Source organism: Phaethon aethereus (assembly GCF_964289735.1).
Source record: "Phaethon aethereus genome assembly, chromosome: Z".
Taxonomy (NCBI): domain Eukaryota; kingdom Metazoa; phylum Chordata; class Aves; order Phaethontiformes; family Phaethontidae; genus Phaethon; species Phaethon aethereus.
Window position 1 is genome coordinate 56,628,643 of NC_138577.1, and position 27,943 is coordinate 56,656,585.

The window sequence follows — 27,943 nt, forward strand, 5'->3', positions numbered from 1 at the left end:
TTGCACTGTTAGAAGCCTGAATAATTTTTTTCCTAATTTTTCATTGGCAAGCTGTATTTCATAATTGTCTGTGCTGATAACAGAATTTAGCTTGCATCTTAGGAGGAAGATGTGGAAATACCACTTCTGTGGTGTTACACAGGGCCCAGGGAGGTGGTTGGGTGTGTTGCTTCTTAGACAGAAGCTCTGCAGGCTGCGTTTGCTGGCAGGACCGCTGGTGGCCAGCCTGTGGCTTTAGTTTCTGTGCCTTGTGTCTTTGCTTTCTAATGGAGAGTCTTTCTGTTGTCGTGTGTGTCATACAGGAGGGGTCCTGATGACATCTGGGGCTTAAAGTACTACCCAAAGAGAGGTATGAGCCTTGTGTTTGCTGCTGACTTTCCATGCAGGTTGGAGGTGGGATCTCAGCTCGCTTAAAAGGGCTCTGCATCCTTGAAGCCAACATGCCCCCAGTGAAGGCTAACCGAGGACTGGTCTCTTGTGTGTGCACCAGTACACAGTGTCAGCTGTGCTCTCTGCCAGAGTGATGGTGCTGGCCGCTATTTTTAAAGTTCTTCTAAGCAAAAATGATGACTTGTAGAGGAATGGAGATGGTCCCAGTGTCCACAGTCCTAAGGTGAGAGGGAAGGCTTGGGCCTGTTGCACAACATTCTTCATTCTCCCCGGAGAGATCCTAGCTGCTGGAGATGGATGGCAGGCTGCCTCCTCTCTACTCACACCACCATTTGACATGGCAAATGTATGGAGATGATGGGCTCTGGTTAAGTGAGTGCTCGCTTGGGTGTTCTCTAAGATCTGCAGAGGCAGTGCTATGACATGTCTGATGGACACACAGCACAGAGGTGTAGCTTACCATAAAAACAGGTCAAGCCATGGCTGCAGAAAGAACAGCACTTTGACTGAGCGAATTAGGCTTGTATTTTCACCCTAGCCGATCCTGCACAACAGGCCTGCTGAGCTGCTTGATTTCTTGTCAGCAGATCAGGGTACAGCTGTCCAACTTGTTCAGAGGACAGTTTTAGCTCCTGCCAATATCAATAGGGATACAGGCAGCTCACGCAGGGGGAAGAGTGCCTTATGGAAAAAGGAAAACTAAACCAGAGTAATTGCTTTTGAAAAAAATAACAACTGAAAAAATGTTACTTTATCACGCTTTCTGGATGTGTTGTCCAAAGTTAGGAATGTAATGAGGCAGATGAAAAATTGCTGCCTTGCCAAGCCCAGCGCTGGCCCGTCTGAAAGGTTTGCTTTCCACATTGTAGGTTGGGGTCATTGGCTCAGTAGGGTACAATGCTGTAGCAGGCTTCAACATTAGGAGACTGCTGTTTCCTCTGGATGATCGTCAATTCACAAGTCATTCAGTCTTCAGTTCCACTGTTGAACTTGTTTGAAAGCCCGTTTTTATTTTTATGGGAAGTAGCTTCAGACACCTTTTGTCTGTAAATCACAGTGATGGGTAACGAGTGTGGAAGCTGGTTGAGGTGTTGAAGTGCACCCATCATGTATTCCCGAGGAATACTTCCCAGATACTTCACTGAAAAATTAATACAAAATTCCAGTGTACAAGGTGATTCTGTGGCAGCACTTGGTTTGCTTTCACCATGTGAGGGTTTGCTGAAGGCTGAGGCAGGTTTCTAGCCGTAGTTCTTCTAGTGGTCACATGTGCCACCAATAAATGCTTTCAGCTGCTGCAGCTGGAGCTCCTGCTCTTGATCTCAGCTTCAGCCCTTCCACGTGCTTGTGTCTAGCAAAAACTCCTGTTGCTGGGAGTATGACCAGTGAACGAGTGATGCCTTGGGTGAAGGAAGCCAGTGTGACCAGGGATCCTCGTGACCTTGTCCTCCAGTTGTGCCCAGGCGCTGCGGAGTGGTGTTGCACAGGCTTAACAGCCAGCTGTGCAGTCGGGCTGGCGTGGGTGTCTGAGTCACTGCCCTCGCGTGAGCGCGCTGCGGAGGTGCCGCACACCCACCTTCCTGCTGTAGAAGTGCGGTTTTACCTGAGTGGGGGACTGGGAGCTGTGATTCTGAACTCTCTGCAGGGAGAAGAAATGCCTTGTTTGCTCACTTGCCACTCTTCCATGCTTTTCTCCTTCCATTAGCCAGTGGAGACAGGTGCCTCTGACTTGTATGGTGCTGGAAACCCACTTGTTCTTGTCTCCTTCGGGCACTTGTGGAAACCTGCTGACTCTAAAAGAGCACAGCTAAAGCTTCTCATGCCCCGTCCTGTCTCACTATTTCATTTTTCTGTGATGCTTTAATGCTGCTGTTACGAAAATGACTGGGTTGCCCTATGAGCAGTCTCTGTGAGGAGAGAAAGGACCATAATTTAACACCATCTTCTCTGTTGCCTTGATGCTTGCCTGTGAGGAATACAGGCTTAGCCAAAGGCTAGTAAATCCTCCAACCACAATGGATATACATAAAATAACATAATTGTTTTCTGCCTTGCATGTTACATCAGTAGGGAGTGAAATCCCCTGAAGATAAATAGTCATGTTTGTAGATGGGACACACTGCCTTGCTTTCCTCTTAGCTTCTGAATTAACTTACGGCACGAATACCCTTCTCCCTCTTCCTTCACTCAGTTCCTTGCAGGGACTTGCAGCATGTGAAGCTGGGAAGTAAGCAGTAGATCAGACTGTCACATTGTTTTCACTGAGTTTGTTAGTTCTAAACCGGCTGAAAATCTGGTTTATTGTAGACTGTGGGCACAAATCCTTTGGCAGAAACCCCACAAATTGAAGTCAGACCTGGTGAGCTTTGTACTCTACAGTCGATTGAGATGTTGAAATACCACTTGCATGCCTTTTATTTTTAGAAGGCAGCATTCAGGATATGAAAACTGTAACCACAATTTCCGTGGGGTTTTGTGTTTCTGCCCTATTGTTTAGTTCTAAAAGATACTGCACTATTAAGTTTCTAGAGGAAGGTATAAGCCCTCTGTGTTTCCAAGTGAAGCAAGAAAGAATGGGAGAGAAGTTTGGAATAGTCTTGCTCTGCAACCTGTCCTCACAGGCTTTTTTGTGCCGCTTGTCTGTAGATCTTCCCAGTGTTGCTGGGAATGGTCATGACTTACTGTCACGGTCACACTTGCAGTAAGATAAGCAAATTAAAACTGGTTGCCTGCTGTGGTTTCTCTTGCTCTTTCCTGCATTGAGCTCTTTCCTGCATTGTGGGCTTGTGAAAGTAACTGGGGATGTGTTTCTAGAAAGAGGATGCTAAAAACTTCTGGCTGTGGAGAATGTATGGACCATGGACACCTTCACTGCACAATTGTTGCTTCAGTTCTGATGTGCATGGAATGGAGACCCCACGCAGCACTGACTTGCTATTTTTTATAATGAACATTTTTTGGTTTGCTGTTTGATTTAACCAATAATGTAGCAAACGTGGAGGTTCTGTTTTTATTTGCTATTTCATGTGGATGTCTTGAGGTCCTTGAGTGTTTTTTGGTTTTGTCTTCCCCCCCCTATTGTCACAATGATTTGATTCTCCAGCAAGGAATGACTAGCCTAGCTCTTCTTGGGCATGAAGGTGCTGGAAAAGGTTGAGATGTCAGGAAAATGTAAATCTTAAAGATTTAAAACAGTGCATCAGTTCTGTAGGAGATGCTCTGCAATCTTAATATCATGGTTTTCATGCCCAGAACTCGGATGCCACGGCTGGTTTGAATTGTGTGGAAACAAAGGACAGCTGTGCCTTTCATGGAGTCAGTGTCTCTGAAATGCTGCCGTGTGCAATTGCCTAATTCTGACCTGTGACTTCAGAGAGGAAGGGTGGTTTTGTGGTTAAGGCACAAGACCTCCAGCTCTGTGAGCTCTCAGTTCTGCTGGAGGCTTCCTTACGTGACCGTAGGAAGGACCTTTTTCCTTGTCCTGCATGGGAAGTGGACTTATCTTCTCCTGCTTGTTTCATGCAGATTGGGACTGTCTTCTGCTTTGTTGCCGTACAGTGTCCAAGCTAGGACAGAACAAAAGCATTTCAGCCCCGCTGGGCCTGCTGTTATTAGGGCTTATTTGCGTGGTTTATAAGCAAAACTTCTGTTGTCGTTCTCTGCTGTTGTGCTGTTGCCCCCTTGGTCAGGACCGAAACTGTAGAAGTAGTCCACCATGAGGATCAGCTCCCTCAGTATTTCTTCTGCAGACGTGCATCCCACCACTGAGTCAGTGAGATGGTTCACATCAGATCTGACTGTCTTTTGAGCATGATTGCTCACTCTGACCTCAAGTTCATCTTCACACTTGTGCCTGGGCCCTGTCTCGGTTGCTGGGACCTGAGGTTTCGATCAGGAGGCCATACCCTGTGGTGATGGTGAGAGGGAGCCTGTGGGACTGCAGCTCCCTTGGTTTTCTGTTGAAGATAAGTGGAGAGGGGAGGGGAGGAGAGGCTGCACATCCATGTCAGCAGAAGTATGTGGAGGGACTCCTCTGTGATGTCCTGTTTGGACACCGCAGCTGCATTGCTCTGTGCCAGCCGGCTTGCAGCCGCTGACCGTACCGATGCCCTTGGTCAGTCTCAAGTGTGAGAGAAGGTGTGTGAGCTAAATCACGTTTGAGCTGATGTATTTTGCATCAACGTTTTTTGAGTAATGCGATCAGTGTGTCTGAGCTTTTATGGCAGGAAAATATTGCAGTAGTAGGCCTCTGCTTGTAAAATGTGTTCTTCCACTCCAAATGTTTGCATTATTAGGTAAGCTTGGTATTAGCCTTCAAAAGATTTGCCCGTTTCTTTTGTTTTCTATTTTTGGAGGAGTTCTTCTAACTAATTCTCTCGTATTTCCTTAGGCCCTAGTGGGCAAGCGGTCTTGGAGGAGAATGGCTGTTTTCAAGAGGAAACCTCTGTTAACTCTTGTCTTTTTGAAGTATCCAAGGCAGGAATTTAGACTGATTGCAGCATTTGGTGCTTTTCTGTGGTTTCACGTGCAAGTCATTATGCGTGCCGCCGTGATTGTGGGGGATTGCCTAAGACACTGAGCCACAAGTGCTGGAAGTAGGACCAGATGGGGTGGGGGGGAAAATTGCATGGTAAGACAGGCTGGCTGTTTGCTTAGGGCACTGCAGCGGGACCATGGTGTGGGGATCCAGTCCCTTGGTCTCGTGGAACTTCTATGTGTGGTCTTGGCCAGACAAGGGTTATGACCAGTGAGCATGAGTTCGTGACCAGCTGGCTGGAAGCCAAGCATTGTCCCACAAGTGGTTTTGGTAACTTCACGTTCTGTTCCCTTTGCGTTTTCCTGCAAATGACGATGAAAACTCCTTCAGACCTTTGTAGGAGTTGCCTTGGAAGGCAGCTTTGATTTTCAGCAAATTCTAGTGCAGAGCAAGTCTGAAAATGCTCAGCATCACAAAAAGGCAGGGGAAAAATGCCCTGCTAACGCTGGGCTGGTTAATTACAGCGTGGAAGACGGCACGCTCTTTGTTACTCCCCATCATGATTACAGACAGGCCAGCAGGAATCCCAACGTAGTTCAGGTTGCTTTCCTGCAATTACCTATAGAATATGTCCCCAACCAAGAAAATCCTGCTTCCATATGGCAAAAAAAAAAAAACCAAACCAAACCCACAAACAAAAAAGCGCTGGCAAATCCAAAAGCAAAGCAACAAGGAGGAAACGGAAAAGTAGGAGAAGAGAAGAATTATTGCTTGGCTATGCTTTTTTAAAAGGTGTGTGGCTCTTTAAGAGGAGCCTCAAAAATATTTTAAATGGGGACAGATGAAAAGAAAAAGTTTGTGGACATCTGATTTCTGCATGCCAGTGTGCCTTCAGCCAGCTACCCCTTTGTCCATCTGAGTTTCTGAACTGTTGGTGATCTCACCAAAAAATAAACAAGCTGCAGAAGTGTTTAGGGAGTTCAGCGCATTTAGGAAGTAACCAAGGAATCAGGGTGGGGGGAATTTTTCTTCCAGTTGTGGTGAAGCAGGGTGCTTTAGCCTCTGCTGGAAAGAAAAGGACGTTTTTAAGTTATTGCAGGAGCCGGCTCTTTGCCCAGCCTTTCCCCAGGCTGGGAGAGGAGACGGTCGTTGATTTTTTGGTGATAGGGTACAGTGGGGCTTTTGCACGGCGTGGTCAAAAAAGGTATACTGCTGAGTGGTCCTGCTGTGGGGGGAGAGAGGAGGGCAAGAACCTTTCGTCCCAAAGTAACCTCCGCGTCGCCTCAGCAGAGCGGGCGATTTACTTTTTTGCGTGGAACAAAAAGGCAGCAGGGAATTTGTAACTGGATATGTAGATGAGAGAGCAATGACCGTCAGTAACCCCCGCGTGCTTCGTGCCGCAAGAGCAGAGCGTGTGGCTTCCTCCTCTCGCCAGCTGCTCGGCCAAGCTTGGGCCCTGGGAAGCAGAAGTGCCACCCAGACCACCAGCTTCCCTGTTACCACCGGTGGCATCCTGAGAGCCCAGCATGCTCTTTCCTGAGGGCTGGGCTTTCTTGAGGGTATCACCTGCTGAGCTAAGCAAAAAAAAAAAAAAAAAAAACCCACACAAAAGGAAAGAGGGAAAACAAAGTTCTGTTACAGCTGTTCTCTGTAGGCAGGGCAAGGTACAAACTCCTGGGGCTCCCTTGTATTACTTTCCCATGAGACCTCGTCGTGGTCCACTGTTCGCCATGCATCCTGTCTTCCTAGAGCAGAAGCAGCAGTGTGACACCTAGCTAGTTGACTCATCTTAGCCTGGAAAGCTTCACCCCAATAAATCCCATGAAACGTGCTTTCTCAGCTCCTCCAGGCATGGCTGCTTTCCTCATCACTGCTTATTTAAGCATAATAAAGATAGAATTGTGTTCTCTGTCATTAAAAAAACAAACAAACAAAAAAAAAAACCCCAAAAACCAACAAAAAACCCAAAACGGTGTGAGAGTCAGTTGCTTAAGCTGCAGGTTTGTGAACATTATACTGTACGTGGATTATAATTTCCAGATGGTTCTCCTCCGATGTGACGGAGATACAAATTATTTTAAAGCCAAGAGATAAAACATCAATGACTTCAGAAGGTGAAGCTTTTGGGAAAGAAAATGGAATTAAAAAGCACTTGTAGGAATTTTTCTGAGTGGTTAAGGTTGCTTCCTAGAGCTGTGTGTGGTTCTGTACCATATCTGTGTGTCTGCATATGTCAGACTTGGAAATTTATGGTAGAATACATCTATTATTAACATAATACAGGCTAGTAAATCCCATGTTGGTCCATGCACCAGCTCAGTCCCGTGTTCAGTATCAACACAGGGATTAAGTGAAGCTGAATCTTTGTGCAAGACTAATGCTGGAGTAGGTTTTACCCCAGATCAGGGGAGCAGCTTGGTGTGCCTTGCTTCTTCTGTGTATGTACATGCAAATTGAGCTGAAGTAATGATGCTAAAGGGAGTTGTTTTTAAAGGTTCTTTATTTTTTTTGAGATCAAGACATCATGGATTGACATCTCTGAAAGCTGCCAAGTTTCAGAGCACTTTACGCGCAGCTCCTCTTTTCCCTTTGTGGTATGGTTTGCGTAATGTCCTCTTCCCTATTTGTCAGCTTTGCTTTTCCTGTTCAAAGCTCTCAGATGAGTTTCCTTTTGGCTTTGCCCTGACCAGAATGTTGCTTGTTTTGTCACTTCCCAGACTTGAAACTTCGGGATTTCCTGGTTGACAACGAGACGTTCTCAGACTTCCTCCATCATAATGTGTCCATGCCATCGTATGTAGTAGAGGAGCTACTGGATGCAGAGGTCAACCTCCAGCAGGTAAAGAGCACTTTCAACCACTAACACAATGCTTGCCTATTGTTTGTTTAACCATAGTGCCAAGATCCACAGTGCAGGACCCCTCTGCGTTAGGTGTTGTACAAACACAGAGGAAATTGTAATCCCTGCTTCTCTCTTCACTCTTGCCTTCAATTTACAGTCTTACTTGGTGGTAAGCTGTAAAAGAACTTTGACACCCACATGCAAGTGTTTTGATCTGCATAAGAAAATGGCCTAGTACCCTTCAGGCTAAACTGAATTTCTTCTTTCCTGTTCTGTGTTGTTGGGTTTTTTTTTACCCAAGTAAAACATTAATTAGGTTGCTAGTGCTGTTCAAACTGTTTCACTTTGATTAGAAATAAAAATCGGGTGGTTGGTCACTCAGCATGGACTGGAGCAGGGTTTCTCTGTGTTGCCCTGCCTTAGATTCCTGTGCAGCAGAAGGAGTCATGCTTTTCAGTCTGTGGCCAACTCTTCAAGACAGACAGTAAACTTGTACATTATGTAGTACAAAACAGCCCTGATCTCAAATGAAACTTCTGAGAGCTCCCACGATTGCCTTCATAAATGTAGGCAGTGGTGACAGTGTGCTGGAGTCCCTGTCCTGAGATGGCTGTCTGCCATTGCAAAGCTCAGAACATGTGTTTTGCTAGGCTGGATGAATTAGTCCACCAGAATTCTTTCAAACGCAGAAATCAGAACTGGTTGCTTCAGACTTCAAAGGAAGACCTGTGGCTCTCTTAAGGCAGTGCAAAAGGTGATGTGCAAAAGGAGGAGGAAATCCATTCTACTTCCCTTCTCCAGATCAGATCTTTTCTTTGAAGTGGAGTTGATTAATAGTTCTTTCAGACTTTGTTTTCATGTAGTTACAGATGCTGTCCCCCTTCGCACACATTGTCTCATTCTTCAGTGAATTCTATCAAGCCATCTGTTTTAGTGCAGTTTGATAATTAATCCGACAAGTTAAGGATATGTTCCACTGAAAAAAGTAAAGTGGAAAAAAAAATTTTAACCCGTTTTAGGCTGCAACTTTTCTTTTATTTGACATTAATTTTCCTCACATTCATGCTAGATTAAAACAGAATTGTGCTACAGATGGTTCTGCAAGGATAACTAGAAGGCTTCAGCAATGACAACACATTCTCCCTAAGTTGATGGAAAGGCAGAAACGTTTTTCAAAGAGGCAAAAAGTTAGCTCTGACCTTACATTGTGTGACTGCCATATTATATTGGTTGTATGTAGCAGAGCCAGTGAAAGGTGAAGAAAAGCTTCAGCTTTTATCTGCAGAACATACCTGAAAAATGGTGAAAGGGTAGTCAGTTGATGAGTTCGTGCTTGAATGCTTTAAGCTGTGTTCTGGTTTGTGGAATTCTTACGCTGATTTTTGCCATGACACTGGGAGTGATGTTGTTTAGTCTTAACAGCGGTTTGTGCTCTGAGATGGCAGAAGGGCTAATCTAAGTAACAGGGCAGTAAGATGCAGAGGAGGGCAGTGGCCCACCAAATCTTTCTGTGAGCACTTTTCTAATACAGATAACTGTGAGGCAGAGCTCTCTCCCTGCAGGATGACTTTATCCAACTCAGAAAGCAGACACCTTTGACTTCGGAGATGTGACCTCACTACTGAGCTGCATAGTGACTGCAGTAGTAATAGGCAATAGTTGTTTGGTCTCTGACTGTATGAGTGGGTCACAGCTTTATTTATAAGGTCATATACAAGGGCCTGTTCAGAGTATGCAAACCTCTCACAGCAAATACAGCCTTTTCCTGCAGCCTTTTTAGCATCCCGTGGTGGTTCAAGCCCAGAAGTTATGATTTGCAAGCAAGTAAGGAACTGAGATGACCAAGGCGATGGGGCTGTTGTTCACTGGTGTTACTGTAGTGATGGTACTCCAACGTGCCAAGCAGGGTCGTGTATCTAGCATACAGAATACAGTGCAGGTACAGAAAAATAGCCAAAGCGTGTCTAGATGGTCACGTTGCTTCCTGGGGCAGAGTGGCTCAACCTTGTGTTTCTCAGGTTTCTCAGTGGCAGGTATGCTCAGAAGGGTGTGGGGTTTGGAAGGAGCCTGGGTCAGTGGTGGGCAGGCAGCTATCCGATCAAGTCTAGTATGCTGCCGTTGTCCAGGCATGGCCAGACAGCTGTAACATGGCTTGGATAGCAGGAGTAGGTCCTGTTCTTGTGAAAAGCTGCAGAGGCACAGTGAGGTTCTGGGCCAGGGCTGCAGCGTGACGCGTTGAATGGCAGTGAGGAATAAATAGTAATGGCCAGGTTGTATGCTGGCTGGAACAAATCGCCCCTTTTCATACAGCAGGGGCAGCCCCAGGAGAGAGTGATGTGACCTGTGAGCACAAAACGGTCACCTGTGACTACTTTCAGACATGAGCCTGGCATTTTGAGAGTCCTTAGGGGACATAACCTGTCATTTAGAATGTATTTGCCTGTTGAAGACACCATGACTTCAGATGACTTGAAATGGTTGCAGAGAATTGGATTGGTGTGACTAGGTGTTTTAGTCTGGGGGCATAGGCAGGGCCTTGTTCTAGGGTCACGTAAGATGGAACTCACTGTGTTTGGAAAAAGTGGCTTTTCTCCAGAAGAGGAAAAAGGTAGGTAGACACAGGTGATGGTAGAAGGATTGTTCACCTTCACTTATTTTAAGTGAGCACCAAGGCACTGGGCGACACAGGTTTTCTGTATGTCCACCCAGGGAAGCTGCTTTAGACTGATCCCAGGTCTCCTGAAAGTCACTGCCAGTGCCACAGGAACATCCCCTTTTCAGCATGGCTATGATGGTGGTAGTATCTCTGCTGGCAAAAAAAAATCACCCAAACTTTTTCAAAAGGCCAGCCTTTTTGATGTGGGAGCTATCCCATTTATTCAGCTGAGTGTGCAGCATGGAAACATCCTATTTTTAGCATATGGATGCAGACTAAAGTTAAAGGTTTGCACAAGTGTTGCAGTATAAATCTCTTCCCTCTCCTACCAGTTCCAGCTGCTTGTTTTCTGAACATAGTCCGCTTTCCCTGCCCACGCCCCCATGCTCCCCAGATTGTTGATGTCCTTTTGGTTTTGAAAGACAAGAAAATTTTCAGACTTACCAGGATGATGCAGGAACTGTTAACTCTTCTGGCATGTAGATCAATCCTTTCCAGTTGTGGCTGAATGTTGGGCAATGCATGCCAGCTATTAGAAAAGAACAAATAAGAAATTAAGTATAAAGCTGTTGTTCACTGTGCATTTACAATAAAATTGTTCCCTCTGTCTAGCCCCAAGGCAAAACAAAAAAATCTTTCCAATGGAAGACTCTGGATTTTCCTTGTGTTTATCACCTTCATGAAGTGTGCACCTGTTTGAAGTTCCTGTTTGTTGTTCAGCAAACCTAAATCCTGGAACAGACCTTACTAAAAGAAACTAGGCCATCAGGTCTGAAAGGGACTGGTGATAATTCAGAGGGATTTTATGCATTTCTTTCATGGATAAGGTGGTTCCTTGTAGATTAGGAAACATTATCAACAAGCAAACTATCACCTCAAGTGAAATATGCCTGTGAAAAAAATATGCCTGTGAAGGAAGACTCTAGGATCTTCTCTCCTGTTTGTTGCAGTCAGTAAGATAATTTTTTTCACGGATACATTATCTGCCCCAAAACACTGCAAAAAGTTTCTCTCAGCAGTTAGTAAAGAGAGAGTTCGGAGCTAAGGGAGAAGGTGATCCTGATCCAGAATGGCACAGCAAATGTGTCTGGCAGATACATCTGAGGAGTTTGGGACATGGGTCTTTCACCTTTCACATACATTTGCCAGACTTGGGTCTGGTCACAAGCCTTGTTTTGTCTCTGTGGCTCAGTTCCCAGAAGACCGAGAATTGGGCAATGCATGTACCCTTGGTTGGAGGAAATGGCTGCTGTGGAGGACAGGATAACTGCTGCTCTGTGCATGTGTGTGGAGAAGTGGAGAGAGACCTGCCTCCTCCAGGACCTCTCCCCCATGTACTCAGCAGGGAAACGTGTTTTTCTTGGAATTGAGTTGCGCGTGTGTCACGGTCGTGCAACTTGTAGAGAAAAATGCTCTCTTACCTCTATCTGGAAATACTATGAATGGTTATTTTTGTCTAGATGACGACCAGTTTTGTGTTATGAATCTTACACAAAGAAAGACTTACATGCTTTCCCCGCTTTTCCAGGTCATTGTGTCTGGTTACAGAATGCGACTGCGAGATCTCTGCAATAGCTCAACATTGTCTGAATTTCTTACAATCCAAAATCAGACGGTAGCCATGGACTCTGAAGCCTTCATTTGTACCTTGCCAAAGGAAAAACTCCATGCAGCTGAACAAGCCTTCCGTGCTAACCTGAATCCTTTGAAGCCCCTTCAGGTGAGTCCACTGGTTGCACCTGTGAGAGGCTGTCATTGATAAAGTGACATTTACGAGCGCTGTCAGTCTAGGAACTCATCCCTGCATTTCTGGAGTGAACCATTCATTGGCAGTAAGAAAGAAGACAGCTGTCTTTATCACTGGAACACGAACAACATTGCTTTTTCCTGTCATTCTTACCCTTCCTGTGTGGTCTGCAGTTCAGTTTGTCAAGAGGAAAATATTTATGCTGTGTAGTAACAAACAGGCTCTTGGTTGTCCCTGTGTTTTGGTCAGATGCTGTGTCTTGGCTGGAATAAGCCCAGATATTAGACTGGCCTATGCTGAATGCTAAAGCCATCACTCTCTGCCCTTACCATGGGGCCACTGAGTGCAGAAGTTTCTAGCCAGTAGCAAACCTTTGAGCAAATTTAATTCATACAAAAAAGAGTCAAGTTTTAAAGCCCTGTTTCAAATATTGACCAACTGAATGGGTTTTGAAGCAAGAATTCAATGAACTTCAGGAAAATACATTATCTAAGGGGTGATTGGAGACTAGAGCAGATTTAGCTGTTTATCTAGGAAACCCCAGTGATGCTTTGTCATAGGTCCGCAAAGTCTGGTAAAATATAAAAGTTTGAGGAAGCTAGTGCTGGAAATACCAGTAGAGAGAAGAAGGGACCACAGAACTACCCACTAAAACAAACACTTTGTTGTCTGCTATGGAAGAAAAAAAGACTTCGGCTGTGTGAGTTACAGATCTGATGAGCCTTTCAGGACCGAAAGTCATGTACCACTTGCTTGGCTTTGTCCCCAGTCAAAGAGGGTCATTATCAAGTACTGGAATCGTATTACTCCTCTGCACAGTACATAGTGGTCAGTTACTTCTCTCCACAGCTCATCTTCTGTTTTCCACATGTCCTCCATCTGCATTTTTTCTTTCCTGCTGGAAAAGCAAGATAATCATAAGCGTTAAGAGATGAGGTAACAGCAGTAAAATTGTCCCCATAACAAAGATGGACTGTTTGAAAAGGAATGGCTATAAGCAGTTGTTTGTGTTCAGTTAGAGGTACATGCATGCATTTACTTTAAGCTAGAATTTTGGGGACCGAAGGGGATGAAAATAGCCAGCTGTAGTACAACTCAGTATTGGTCTTCTGGGCCCTCTGGAGACTCAGTCTTGCTTTTTTCTCTTTTAATGAAAGTCTTTACAACTTAGCTGACAGAAGCGGGTACTGAGTGTATCTGTATTGTTACATCTATATTGTTTGTTGGTGAGAGAAAGCAGTCATGAGCCACTCTGTGCCACTTGGCAACAGCAAAGTAGATTAAGACATTATGTGCAATTTTGGGGGACTTCTGAGAAACTGGCTCATGATCTTGGCTTCAGAGGGAAAAAAACTTGAGTCTAGAAGCCAGCAGTTTCAAACCTGCTGTGTATTGTATACTGTCATGTAAAGGTCCACAGTTTTCTTTGGAAAAATGTCAGAGGCTACCGTCTAGTTAAGTTGCTGCAATGCATCAGTGAGTGAAATAAAAAACAGCTGGCTTCAGTGTGGACAGGCAAAATGAATAAATTAACTCTAGGATCATGGTTGACACGGTTGAAACTTAGTGTTTTTAAAGGCTAAAAAGTGCCATGACCTGCAGTAACAAATTTGAACAAAGAGGGGACTTCCTGTTCATGGACAAATGAGGCTTTTGACATAGCTTATAATTCAAGGCACTGTGGATCAAATCTTGGATGTGAACACTGAAGCTACTATGCACCGTATCTACTACAGAGCCTCTAAACCAATGACAAATCTCTGGGCACATTGTTTTTTTGTTTTGTTTTTTTTTTTTCTTAATCCCCTTGATGCACTTCACAGCATGGCATTTCAGTAAGTAAAAGTAAGGGCCAAATCAAATGCAGGTACAACAGCATTTCAGAGGCAGGTTTTTCACTTGTATAATGGGACGTGGGCTCCACTGGTTGCAGCATTGTGTGATTTATGGAGAGGCAGCATCTTAATAGGATTAGGTCAATACAGTTGGGGTGGAAAGGACTTGCAACTGTGTGCAAGAATTGTGTAAATGCAAACCCAAGGGCTTGAATAGTAAAACAGGAGTTTTTGCCTCTCAAGTAGAGTGGCTATAGTTCCTTGAACTATCTTAATCCAGAAGACTCAGAACAGCATCTACCTGCTTGTTCCTGCCCCTGTGCATTCCTGTTTGTTGTTTCCTCTGCAAGACGATGCAGTAAATTACACCACGGAATTGATCCGGATTAAAAGTGACTGACCTGATTGTGTGCTTACAAAAACACATGTTTTAATGTGATTTTCATGTTTTAAACTGATCTTTTCACTTCAAGCACACAGAGTCCGCTCAGTACAGTCTGTACCTCAAGAGTATTGTGATGTTGGCTGCCCCAAAAGACAAGTCTAGATGAAGGCGTGACTTGCTCAGCCACTATCACAGGAATTGAACAGGGCAGTTCTGTTCAAAACCTGCTAGAACTTTGTCTTTTCACAGTGTGCCTGGACAGGACAGGTGATGATTTTGCTGCATTTCACTGGAAAATGAGTCATTGCGCACGCCCTCCAAAGATGTAGTGTAGACACCTACTAAAGACACTCTCACAGTGGGACCAATCTTACTGGAGTTGCCCTGAAGCTAGAGGGCTTTTAAGAATGTAATGAACTACTTAATGAGCCACTGCAGAGAGTTATTTTCCAGGGAAATTCATGACATGCTCATCTGTACAAAGAAGACTGGCCACTTGTGACTGATTGTTGTTGTGTCTGGAGATGTGACTTGTGAGAGGCTCCCTGAGTTGGGCTTTAAGATGCAAAGGATGGTGGTACAGAAAGCAAAACTTCTCCATAGCAATGGCATCACTTCAAGTTCTGGTGAGAAATGAACTTGGAGTGCTGTGAATTTGTTAAGGAAGAAAGGTTGGGGTGGAGATGTGTGAAGGGATAGGGGAATTCTCACATTTCAGGGTAAGGTTTGCAAGCTCCTTGAATTGCCTAAGACTTGTATACTGGGTCAGACCAAGGTCCTGTTCAGCTGTGTCCCCTAAGTTCTAGTCCAGCAGTGGCCTTTAATGGAGGCATGTAAAACAATGCAGGGATGGGGCAAGTACATAGTAATGTTTCCTCAATGTAATGTCCTGTTCTTCAGTAGCTTGCAACTCAGACTTTTCTCAGCTACTGCTGGGATCTTGGTGTTTGGTAAGTTTTTATTTTCTTTAATGAATTCTTCTAAGCCTTTCTGAAACCTGCATTAACTTTCAGTATCTTCAGCATTGCATAGTCAAAATGGAGAAATCCTGTAGATACTAAGTTGTGTGTGCTGTAGATCCTTTGGTTTGTTTTAAACTGATCTTTTCACTTCAAGTCCTCTATTCCTGAATGATGAGGCACAGTGAGCAATCATCCCCTGTTCCCATTCTTCATTCCACTTGTAATTTCACAGATCTCTGTCATAACAGGTCCCATTGAAAGAACTGTAGGCTATTGTTCTTCCTTCAGAAGCTGTTCTTATCTTGAATCATACTTGTGGCTTTTTCTGTACTTGTGTTCCTTCAGAGATGGAGGACACAAAATTGCATGTAGTACTTGAGAACTGGGATTACACTGTGGATTTATACTGATGTTGATCTGTTTTATCACTGTAATTCTAAGATCTCCCTTTCTGAGTGGTAGTAGCTAGTTCAGAGCCATCAAAGGGTATCTGAAGGTAGAACTGTCTTCTCCCTATGTAGTTTACTTTGCAGCAGTGAATTTTGTCTGGCACTTTATAACAGTGTGTCAGCATGAGGCCTTTCACTAATCCTTTGCAATTGGCTTTTGACTTTTCACTGTTCTGAACCAATTAGTATCATCAGAAAACTCTTCCTCATCCACTCTGTCCCTGAATCACCTCTGAATATAGGGAACAGCACAAATCTGTGTAGAGCTTGATGAGGAATATGGAGCTGAACAAGCACATCTACTGTTATGCATGAACCTAGGACTTTCTACCTCATCTTGTTGCTGAAGTGGTAGTGTAGCTATGTAGCTTTGGTATGTATTTCTTTAAGTACGTCTTGAAGATCTTAGCCTGTGGGGATTTTGAGCTGCTTTTCTTTCAGCTCTAATGATGATTTTTGATTTATCAAACCTTAAGGACTGTTTAGTGGAAATCCTCAGAGATTATAGAGACCCTCCCTAAATTTACAACTGACTTTGGAGCAGGCACTAAGTGTGCACTCAGAAAAGTTAGCTGGGTCTTAAATGCACTGCAGATCAGTGGAACAGTGCCCATTTACACCAGATGGCACTGACCAGGTCTCATCACCCTCTGGCAAATCAACTAGAACACATGAAAGCCTCCAGACTTTGCTTCTAGAAGTTACCCCAGGAAAGATGTGAAAATGAAAAGCTGCAGCCTAAAAAATGTGTGCTAAATGCAAGGGCTTTGGCTATTCCTCTGTGTGTCACAATGCTGTAACTGCAGCATGCTTTCAAATGCTGCAACGTGTAGCTGCTAATGTGAAGCCTTAGGAAATGATTTTAATCTTCATTCCCTTGAAAAAAGGATTGTGTCCAAATGTTTCCTGTGCAATATAATTCAGATCTATGAATACAAGGGAAAAAGAACCCTACAAATCAAAACCCAGGCCCACTGGGTACATGTAGAGCAACTGGAAACAAGGAGTTGTTTTCAGTGCTTAGAGCAAATAGTTTCCTGGAAGCTGTGCTTTCCACTTCTGGAAACCTGTCAGTCTTTCTCTTGTGATGATGGTGAGTGTCAGCCGTTTCATGAAAGCTTGTTGTTTTAAAATATGCCCTTGGTTTAGATAAAATGTATTAAGGCCTGATGGGAGGACTTGAGTGATGAAGATGATGTACACTGCAGTAGGAGTTTTCCATATCTGAGCTGGTATCTGTGGAGTCCCACTGAAAGCTTCTGTCTGCCAACTGGTCCTTTCCTCCCTTGTGTAGACTTTGCATCCCCTTCTTAGGACTGGCTTGTGGGATTTCAGGTCTGTCCACATGCTGTCCTGTAGGCTGTGCTTGTTTTGTGACCTGGAATGCAAGCCATCCTTTGCGCTGCAAGTGTACGTGCGTGCATTTAGTGTTTTATTGGGATGGTTCTGATTATGGCATCTGCATACCTAACCAGTGAGGAAGCAAAAGGGGATCCCCATTGCATTGTGGGGCACTGAAGCCCAGGGTATTTTAAGCTCAAGGTTGCACAGAAAGCCAGCTCTGTCTTCCCCATCAAGCACTTTGCTGTGTAAACAGTCCTTACTATTCTTCTTTACATGAATGTATAAAAAGGTTTAATGTCTTTGTTTGTGCCTTGCAGTGACTTCTAGTTTCCTTTTCTCTTTTCCTGCAGAGACAAATTTCTTTCAATTCCTCCTTGCATGATTTGTCAGAAACTGTGGAAGCTTTGAGAGCGAGCCTTGGGAAGCTTGTTAAAGAGGTAAGGAGCACCTTTGTGTCAGGAGAACACATCACTGTTGTTGTTGTCTTGGCCTGCATTTGAGTACAAGAAGCCTTGGTGCAACTCAAAAGTCAACCCCCTGGCTTGTTTTGAAACTTGCCCCCATCCTACAGCTGTTCTTCCTGTGTCAGTACAGGCATCACACTTTTCAACCTCTTGGCACTTCAAGTTACAAACACGGTAGGAGTTTATCAGACATGTGGCTAAAGATTGGGTCCTCATGGGAGGAGCAGGAATTAAGATGCTTTCTGTGGGGTTTGCCTTCTCAGCAGCGGCACAACTGTTGGGCTTGCAATACGTCTACTGCTTAACAGTGCCTTGCAAGCTGCATGTGGAGGTTTGCCTCCTTTCTAGTGTTTTTCACTCAGTTTCCAACCATGTCAGGGTTGTTATTTGGTTGAATCTACTGGTCTCTGGATGTGGTGATGGTATGGCATGTGGAAGAGATGTTGTGGCTGTTCTAATATAAATTAGTATCTATAGGCTGCTGTTTGCTCTTTGTCTAACTAGCTTTTTGGGGCAGATGGTCTTTGGGGGGCATTCAGTGTGATGGCATCACAACACTGGTTGAGAGGCTCTGGCAAAACATAAATAGCGATTAGTAGAGGCAAAGTGACGTTACAGAGACTGCAAGTATTTGTTTTTGCAGGTGAAATGATGGATTAAGAAAAAAAACCCTAGCACAAGTCAGAAGTCCAGAACTGGCAGGGAATGTTGAGCCAGAGACTTACATTAGTTGCTTTTTGGCTGGCTCTGACTTTGAAGTGCTGCAACTAGGCAAAAACACCCTCTTCCTGAAGCAGAAATCACAACCATCTAAACTAAACAATGCTGCCTCCTCGCCTTCGCTAGTCTTTCCGTCTTTGCATCTGAGCAAGAGAGCTCAGAGCCGTGAACGGCAGTAACCTCTGCGAGCACGCACAAGAGCGGGTCACTTCAGGTTAGCGTGCGCTCCACTCCCACGGAGGGGTGGCTGCCGGGAGCCAGTGCCATGCCAGCCAACAATTCCTGGCATGCATCCCTCCCCAAGTCCCACAGCCTGCCGCCGGGTCCCATTTACAGTGAAATTAAGATGATTCCAGGATCAGCTTCAGTTAACACTGCGGCAGAACTCTTGCTGCTAGCAGGGAGGCTGCCCTTCAGAGTTTGGTTACGGCTGTTTCCCGTTACGTCACCTAAGCTTGCCTTTCTTGTCTGGGATAAAAATAATTGAAACCATGTGATACTCAGTTTGCTGATGTGGCCGAAAACGTCCTGGGGTAATGTGCCTTTTGCTTGGCAGCTGGTTTGGGTAGGACTACCTTTTATGCTGCCCTATTGCTTTGCAAACAAAGGCAGCTTTTTCCTTTGCGTACAGCATGAGCTGCTCCAGATGGCTTGACCGAAAGTTACTTCTCATTGTCTGACAGGCCGATTTCTGTGTGAAAAGGAGGGACTTGCTCCCTTGTTTCGAAGGGCAGCAGCTTGAGGGGGTGGAGAGAACCATTGTGCCATGTCTAGGAGCCTTTCTAGCAAAGAATTTTAATTAGAGAATGGTCTGAACAAAATATTTGTCTCTGAGTATGGGGATTGATTGGATCTGTGTCCCTGGGCTCTTTAAATCAACATAGAAGGGCAGATTAAACACTGAGACCAAGGACAGCTATTAAGAAACACAGAGCCAGGTCTGATGTCTGGGAGAAGAAATGGCTCAGTAACCCTTCACACATGAGGTACTTGCTTCCAGTGGTGTGAACAGAGCAGGTCTGCACGCCGATTGTAAAGTTGCTGGTGCCAAAGATGAAACAAAGCTCCTTGCTCAAACTGTTAATTATGTATAAAAATGTATTTGCTAATGCAATCCCTCTGCAAGATGGTTAACACCTCATATGTTCATGGGAATTAGCTGCACTTCTTATTTCTGTATGGTTGCTCATGTTGGGGAGTTTATGGTACTTTAGCTACAGCAGCTGACTTTTTGCTGAGGAATAATCAACTGTTTTACCTAAGGTACCAAAAGCCTTCCCAAGGGGGTCCCTTTGAATTGGACACTCAAAACTGTTACACCTGAAATGCAGCCTTGGCCTTTTTGATGAGGAATCATCAAATCCAAAAATCCATGTCAGAATATGTAACCAACAAAAGCTATTGCGTGACATCTTTTTCATTCATGATGCTAGTGTCGTGTCTGTCACCCTGAACCTGTGGAGCCAAACTGAGTGGCACCAGGATGCAGACAAAAGCAGTAGTGAGGAAATGAAGGTACACTTGAAGCAGTCACTCTGGACACACGTACTGAATCCCCATGCTTTTGCCGTTCTCACAGCTGTCTTCCATCATATCGATATGTCATGTGTTTTCAGGCGGCTAAAAATAGAGACTCCTTGTGTATGTGACACATAATAGCTAATAGCTGTTGTTTAGCACTAAGAATTTTTGTCCAGATGTTGGCACATCTAAAGCACAGTGCTACAGATGAACACAAAAGGTCAGGTTTTCCTCCCAGTGTAAGGCCAGAGACTCTGGGTGTGCTTTTGCTTGGGTGAATTTGGCTTGAATTGCTCCAGCCCACTCTTGCTTTCTCCATTGTTGCTGGTTGGCTTTGCCAGCCATCCTGGACTTTGATTATCTGCATTTTATTTTAAAAAAAGGTGACAAAAACAATACACAATGAGCAAAACTGGCAGATGGTCTTTGACTTGGTTACTGTCTCTGAAAACAGGGCAGTTGGGCCACAGCATCTAAAGTTGTTTCTGAGATGCAGCTGATGAGCAGTTACAAAGGGGTGTCTCAGCAGATCTGCGTGCCCTTATTAGTGCATGTTGCTGTTCTGGGAAGCACAGCAAGAACATCCAAGTTAATGTCACCTGATAGTTCAGTAGCAGTCAAGAAATCGGATCAAATGCTAGAAAAGATTTAAAAAGGGATAGAGAACCAGCTGTAAGATGGAACTGGAAGAAGTTTAGAGAAGGGCAGTTAGGACATTCAGAAGTGGAATGACTTTCACACAACTAACAAGGGAGTAGGCTGGGACTTGTCAGCTTGGAAAGAGATGAATTTGGGATGTGACAGAGGCCTATATAGCTGAGTGTCCCAGAAAAAAGAGATAGGGATTGACTATTTACTATCTCTTCCAGTGCAAAAAAACATGGCATCAAATGGAGCTAACCATACCAACTTAGGGAGAGGGGAGAGGAAGTTCTTTTCAGTGATGTGTTGGATATTAAATACTTGTGGATCTTCAAAAATCTAGAAGTTTACCGTGGAAGAAATTCATTGAGGGTTAGGAAATAAAAGTTCCCTGAGCTGAAAATAAATGGAAGCTGGAAGGCTACTTGTGGAAGTGTCCTACGTTCTTACCCTTGCCTTATATGTTCCTAACATCCACTTATTGTCACAATCGCAGAGGTTACTGAAATAAACAGCCTTGTAGTCTGTATAGGCACACCTCTGCTGATGTTCTTGCATCTCTAGCCGGGGAGTCTGAGAGAAATGCTCCGTGTATTGTGAAACCACTGCTCATGGAGGTGCATTACTTTTTCCTTTGTGGTGAGCTTGGCAGTGCCTCTGAGTACGGTGACACTGATGCAGCGCATGTCTCAGGCTGAGCTGCTGGTGCTTTTAGTTCATGACATACTGCAGGTAGATGCTTATGCCAGACAAATGACTCTGGAGGTAATAATCGTTGTGGCCAGTTGTGCGTTGTCACCTTGAGCCTGATGTCAGGCCAGCTGGGCAGGAAAAGGCTCCTTGCTGAGGCTGACTGAATGCACAGCTCATGGTGTGATCAGGCTCCAGGCTGCAGCTGGGTTTGTTTTCAAGGGTTTTCTGGGAATGCTGTTGATAACAGGGTAGGGAGGTGCTGGGGCAGGGACAAGTGATACCAATCTAGGAGGTCAAACTGGCTGCCTGATGTAAATCAGTGGAGGCTTGCTGACCTTGGTGGAATTGTGCCAGGTGACACTGCTGGGGCCTGCAGCTCATCCAGCCTGTGTCCCATGAGCTGCACTCACTTTATGTTGTTCCTTACTCCCTCTTCTGATTTATGTACCCCACCCGGCATGAGGGGGCTCCACTGGAATGTGAGCCATTGTGCAACTGGGAGCAGAAGAGGCTTCCACGTGAGAAGGCAGGGAGGGCCAGAACCACCCACAGCACTGGAGGAGAAAACTTGAGAGTAAAGAGCTTGGCAAGGGCATGTTCTTTGTCCATGCACAGAATAGACTTCCCTTTACATTCTCCCACTCGGGCGGGGGAAAATGTGCTTTCCCTGGTCTTTACTGTTAATGTGTGTTCAAGTGGATTCTCATCTGTTCAAAAACAGATGTGTGATTTGAAGGAGAGTGGCAAGGTCTTCCTCTTCACTAATCCTGTCCAATCCCAGCTTCTACTCTCTTCTCCCACCTCACCTTCCAGTTGCTGAGCATGAAGAGCTGGAGCGACATGAGGCAGGAGGTGATGTTCCTGACCAACGTGAATGCCTCAAACTCCTCTACACAGATCTACCAGGCTGTGTCACGCATTGTGTGTGGCCATCCCGAAGGTGGAGGACTCAAAATCAAATCCCTCAACTGGTATGAGGATAACAATTACAAAGCACTGTTCGGAGGCAACAACACTGAAGACGATGTAACTAACTTCTATGATAACTCCACAAGTGAGTGTAACCGTCGCATGGCCTAGGATTCCATCTACTTCATGGTTGTCATTGCTAGTGTTTCCCAAACTTCCACAGATGAAAGCAGACGGTCCTGAGGGACAGCATATGTTCTGCTGTTTCAGAAAGGCACACGCATGCTGCCTCCTGCATATGCCCTTAAGGCTGTCAAGGATATCAACATGCAAGGGATTCCCAAGGACCTTGTGTAGAGTCTGCAGAAGGCTGTGCAACGGACCTCCTTTGGGGGAGAGGGAGCAAGTCATGTGCAGCCTTTGGAAATCTGGCCTTTTCTGGACAAATTTTGCTTGTGCCGTGCAGCAGGGTTGTGGGAGCGGTGCAGGACTAGCAGTGTGGCTCTTAATTCTGGAGGTTTCCTGCGTGCTCCATGTTTCCTGGGCGGACCATGGAAATTTGGACTGGAAGGGGCTTTTTGTGGAGCTTTGCAGTAGAGGAGAGTTTTGGTTGTCTGATGAATGGTGTGCTTTCAGCTGTGACTGTCCTTAAAGCCCACACAAGTGGGGCATATGCCCTCTGCAGTTGTCACTCTGCTGTTCAGCCACTTGCCTTTGTCCTCTCGTCCTCAGCACCCTACTGCAATGAGCTGATGAAGAACCTGGAATCCAGCCCACTTTCTAGGATCATCTGGAGGGCTTTGAAACCCTTGCTGATTGGGAAGATCTTGTACACTCCAGACACACCAGCCATAAGGAAGGTCATGACTGAGGTAACCATAGCCCTGTCCTCTGATACACAGAATGAGGTATGTCCTCTGGCTGTGCAGCTTAGCTGCTCTGTGTTAAATCGGGCCCAAACACAAACCTAGAAAGGATTGCCTGCAAAGCGTAGCCTCCCTAGTCTCTCGCCTCCCATGTACTTGCTGTTGAAGGCCCAAGGAAAAAAGACCATGCTAAACTCTTCTTTTCCTAGACTTTGGCTGGAATCTTTCCTGGTGGTGCCTTTTGATTATCTGTAGGCTTTGCATCTCTGATGTGGGATATGGGAGTGGGGAAGACCTTGATAAGCCTTCAGGTGTCCTTCCTCTCCTCCACTGCAGGCTGGTCAGCAGACCCTTAATCATTCCTGATTGTGGTTTACCTAATGTGCTGTCTAATTCCCCAAGCTCTCTCAGCAAAACTCTACCAGCATATGGGGAGGGGCTGCCTCTGTATGCCTTTCCTCTCCAAGGCAGAGTCATTTTCCACTAAGCCTTGAAAGGCCATGCTCAGACACAGGCATCCACACTCCCTGTTGTTGTTTTCCTTCCAAGTGCACTTGATTTTCCCTGCTGTGGTCCTTGCAGAATCTGAGCTGCTGTTTGAATATAAGCAACATGCAGTATTTCACTTGACAAGTCAATGTACCCTCTCAGCCCACAGTGGATCTCTGCCAGCTTTTGGAAATAACCTTCCTCTCCTCTTTGCCAACAGGTGAACAGGACGTTCCAGGAGCTGGGTGTGTTTCGTGACCTCGGGGGGTTGTGGGAGGAGATAAGCCCGAAGATTTGGACGTTTATGGAAAGTAGTCAGGAAATGGATCTCGTTCGGGTCAGTATGCTGTCCTTGCTAGAACCACTACTGTCATCTTCTGCAATAAGCGATGAAATATTTTTTTTGAGATGGTGCTTCAGTGCTGAGCTGGCTAGATAAATAGTATGGATGAGACCGCTTCTTGAAACACGTGATTGTACCAATCTTGCATTATGCTTGTCATTCCTTCATGCGACAACCTGCTCCAAACAGGAGCAATGAGTGTTTAACATGTGTTTCTAATCAGCCTCTGTGGGAAAATGGGCTGTTTCTTCCACAGTGTTGCCCTAATGCAGAATGAATGTCTGGTTGGGGTATTTTTGTAAACAAGGGACCTGTGGGGTTGGTTACAGGTTCAGCTCCCTGTGCTGTGCATTTCTCCACAGTAGTGCTGTCATGACAGCAGGAAAGCAAGCAGTCATATATCTAGATCAGATCCTGGAAGGTGCCAGGTGACCTCAGGCCCCATTGGGTACAACAGGAATTGAATGGTTATCATACTAGAGCTGAACCTAGACGCCTGTCAGTAATCTGGCACAAATCTTGTAAAAACTTCATTTGGACTTGCGTGGTGTGCTTAATTTAGTAATACTTGGGTGCTCATAGGAGAAGAGCAAACATCACTATGGCTGATGGTTTCATAACATGCCATGCATACTAGACCATGAAGAAGGGGCTGGGAGTCTTGTTTGGATTTGACATGCTTTCTGCTAGCTTGTTGGCTCCCTGGAGCATTGTGCCAGGTGTTAGACCTGCATTACTGGGGTATGATCTGCTTAAGTGGCTTAGTTCACTGTTGCTTCCCTCAGGTGCCACTCGGAGCGGTGGATCTTTGCACCTTGTGCTGATGTCTTTGGAAGCACAGTGATGTAAAACTGGGATCGCTCAACAGAGTAGAGTAGTTTTTCCTCCTCTCTCTCTGCAAGGCGCCTGGTTGCATGTCACAGTGCAACTGTTACACAGAGATCTCCGCAGGTCATTTATGCTTTGAAGTTCATTCCTTGTTTACCCCAATGTAGTGCTGTGCTGAATAGTCTCTGACCTGCCCTGTTGCACTTCCCCATCAATATTACATACTAGAGGGTCAGAGACATCATTTTCATCACTCCTGTGCCTTTCTTGGCTTTATGAAAGTTAATTCTCTAGATGTTCGCATCAGGGAGGTGAGAATCAGTGCCACCAACTGTAAATTGAATGGTTTGCTGCAGAGAGTGCAGACAGAAAGTCAAGGTTTGAATATTGGTTTGCAGTTGTGTCCTTTGAAAAGTGAATGTTGCTGGGGGTTTTTTGTTTTGGTTTTTTGGGGTTTTGTTTTTAAATGTGCCAAGAGCTTTTCTGGTTTTGTATTTTATGCTGCTTGTTAACCCTGCTGGCTCTGGTACTTAGTTACCCATTTGTGGCTGCTTTCAAGGGGAAGGTCAGTCCTTTTGCTGTTTGTTAGCCTCTGAGGCTGCCGCTGGGTTACCGGTCATCACCTCCCAGCTTTCTGGGTTGTGCAGTCTGTTTGGCATATTGCTTCCTGTTGAAGGAGAGGAAAGTGCTTTGCTTACCCATCTCTGGCACTTCCAGTTTGATGCTAATGCGGCTGCTATCTTCAGGGAGGACAACATGTGCCCCTGGAGTTAAGGAGCTTTAATGTTGCCACTGAACGTGATGAGGCCTCTTCCCTGCAGGCATGGTGCCCTTCCTGCTGGGGAGGGTGGCAAGAGCCAACCTTGGGAGACCAAATGTGAAGAGAGTGCAGTGTAGCTGATCCCTGTTTGTTCAGATTTCCCTTTTGCGTGTTCTCCTTTGCCACCTTGGCCTGTTCTGTTTTCCCAGTTTGCAATGCTGTTTTTATAAGTGTGTGACCCATTACTTTCTGGTTTGCTGGCAACAGCAGAGCATGGGGAAGCTCCTCACTTCTCTGCTTCATTCTTTGTTCTGGCGGAAAATCCATTTCCTGTTTTCATTGGTGAGGATTTTTACCCTTGTGCAGGGTTTTTTCTCTCTCCCCTACTTTAGTAAAACTGTCCTTTACAACTAATGCTCCCCTCTGGCCTGCCCTTACATTGTCTGCCCAGAGGACTGGTTTCTGCTTCAGTGTCAGGTGCTTCTACGTCTGTGTGTGGGGTATTGTGCATACATGTAGTGGGGCAACACACTGAATGCTAGCCTCAGAAAGGTCACATCAGTTAAACCAGGTGAAAAAAACACTGTCCCAGATGGGACAACAAGAGAGGCAGAACATCGTGGTTGTACAGGGCTGCTTCAGCCAGCCCTGATGGCACAATGGCAAAACATGCAAGGAAGCCACCTGGCCTGTGGTGCTGGTGTTTCAGCTCAGCACTGGGACAGTTCAGCCTCCAGCCATGCTACAGCCCCTCTCCATCCCAGCAAGGAGCAGAGGTTTGTTCGGGAGAGGTGAGCAGAGCTTGGCAACCTCCTCTTCCCCGTTTTGCTGGTGCAAGACCTGGTTTGCATAGGCGGAGGTGCAGAGCTGAGCATGGCTCTCTGCTGCCCTCTCCTTGGGAAAGGGGTGGCAGGACATGGAGGCAGCCAGCCAGCCTGAAAAGCATACCCGGTGCTGTATCTATACCAAGAGAGTCACAACCTTTGCAATGGGAGGCTAAGAGGAGGGACCCCATCATTGCTGATCTTCTCAGTATGGCAGAGGGCCTCTCCCTGCACCTTTTTAAAAGGCATTTTTCCCTGGCAGTATTTGTTTTCATGAGGAGAGAGGAGATCTAACATTGATTCTCAACAACTATTTCTCCTTTGAAAACCAAATGCCTGCAGACACTGCTGAAAGGCAAAGCTCTCTGGGACCTGCACTTGCCGGCTTCCAACTGGACAGTGGAGGACATTGCCCGTTTCCTGTCAAACCATCCAGAGGACTTTGAGACAGCAAATGGCTCGGTATATACCTGGGTAGATGCCTTCAATGAGACAGACCGGGCTATCCAGACCATCTCCCGCTTCATGGAGGTGAGATCCTGCTAGTGTGGGCAAGGAGCTGGGGGAGGGCAGCAGCTTGGTCTCCACTGTTGTGATGGGGCATTCCTGGAAAAGGAAAATGGATGTTCCGCAGTCCATTTTCTGTAAATGACCAGGTTTTAGTAGGGCTGAGTACACAGCATGTTACAAAATAGAATTTATTCAGGTGCCTAAATATAGATGTAGGAACCTAACTGTAGGTCTTGTTCTTGAAGCTCTCCCTTTGGCCATTGAATGTGGTTTTCCACCCTGTTGTTACTGGGCGACTGAGAGCTGCTGCTTGCTTCAACAGCGTAACAGCTCATATTTCGACCTGGGGTTTTAGTTGGGAACTGTGGTGAAGCTAGCAGCTGCTTTAAGCCGAGGAAGACATAGTGAATAATGGCATTTGTTCTACTTGTTACTTGGTTATCTTGGCAGATGGGTGCAAACAGAAGCAGGCCTTGCCCTGTCAGGGGCCTGGTCCAAAGCCTTTGGGTATCTCCTTTGATTTTTAGTGGCTCTGAATCAGATGTAGTTTATTGGTAACAGAGAAAACAAAATTATCTATGGAAATTGACGCTTGGATGGGATCCTATAGCTAGTATTACAGCACTACCTAAACTTTTGTCCAGAAAATACCTTTGCCAGGGTATTGCTCAGTGATACGTGTTTGACTGACAAGTGACCGTCAAGCAGGAGAAAATGACTTCTCTAGCAACTTGCTGGGCTACCATGAGCCATTGCAAAGTAGTCCAGCACTTCAACTTTTTCTTGGGTATGGCATTACCATTACAGAGTTCTCCTCTTTTTTGATTCCTCCCAAATGTAAACAAAATACATTCTGGTTTGGTAACTCAGCCCATAAACACTTCCAAATCTGTCCGTGTCTAGTGTGTCAACTTGGACAAACTGGAGCCTGTGGCCACAGAAGTCCGACTTATAAACAAGTCCTTGGAGCTTCTGGATGAGAGAAGATTCTGGGCTGGCATAGTCTTCAGTGAAATAGCTCCTAACAGCATAGAGCTCCCTCAACATGTGAAATACAAGATACGCATGGACATTGATAATGTGGAAAGGACCAACAAGATCAAGGATGGGTGAGTCCTGACATCACAGAATCATTAAGGTTGGAAAAGACCTTTAAGATCATCAAGTCCAACCATCAACCCAACACCACCATGCCCACTAAACCATGTCCCGAAGTGCCACGTCCACATGTTTTTTGAACAATTCCGGTGACGGTGACTCCACCACCTCCGTGGGCAGCCTGTTCCA

General features: G+C 45.4%; 1 protein-coding gene across 1 annotated transcript in view; it reads left to right on the top strand.

Annotated features, from left to right (window-relative positions):
* Positions 1–27,943, top strand: part of ABCA1 (ATP binding cassette subfamily A member 1) — a gene marked incomplete at both ends in the record, with an annotated part of 77,801 nt that overhangs the window by 24,920 nt on the left and 24,938 nt on the right. Inside the window, 8 exons of the mRNA XM_082013801.1 lie at positions 7,585–7,706; positions 11,894–12,085; positions 17,438–17,524; positions 21,941–22,181; positions 22,769–22,908; positions 23,612–23,728; positions 26,489–26,677; positions 27,560–27,765. Coding sequence (XP_081869927.1) covers positions 7,585–7,706; positions 11,894–12,085; positions 17,438–17,524; positions 21,941–22,181; positions 22,769–22,908; positions 23,612–23,728; positions 26,489–26,677; positions 27,560–27,765 — 1,294 coding nt within the window. The remainder of the gene's footprint in view (positions 1–7,584; positions 7,707–11,893; positions 12,086–17,437; positions 17,525–21,940; positions 22,182–22,768; positions 22,909–23,611; positions 23,729–26,488; positions 26,678–27,559; positions 27,766–27,943) is intronic.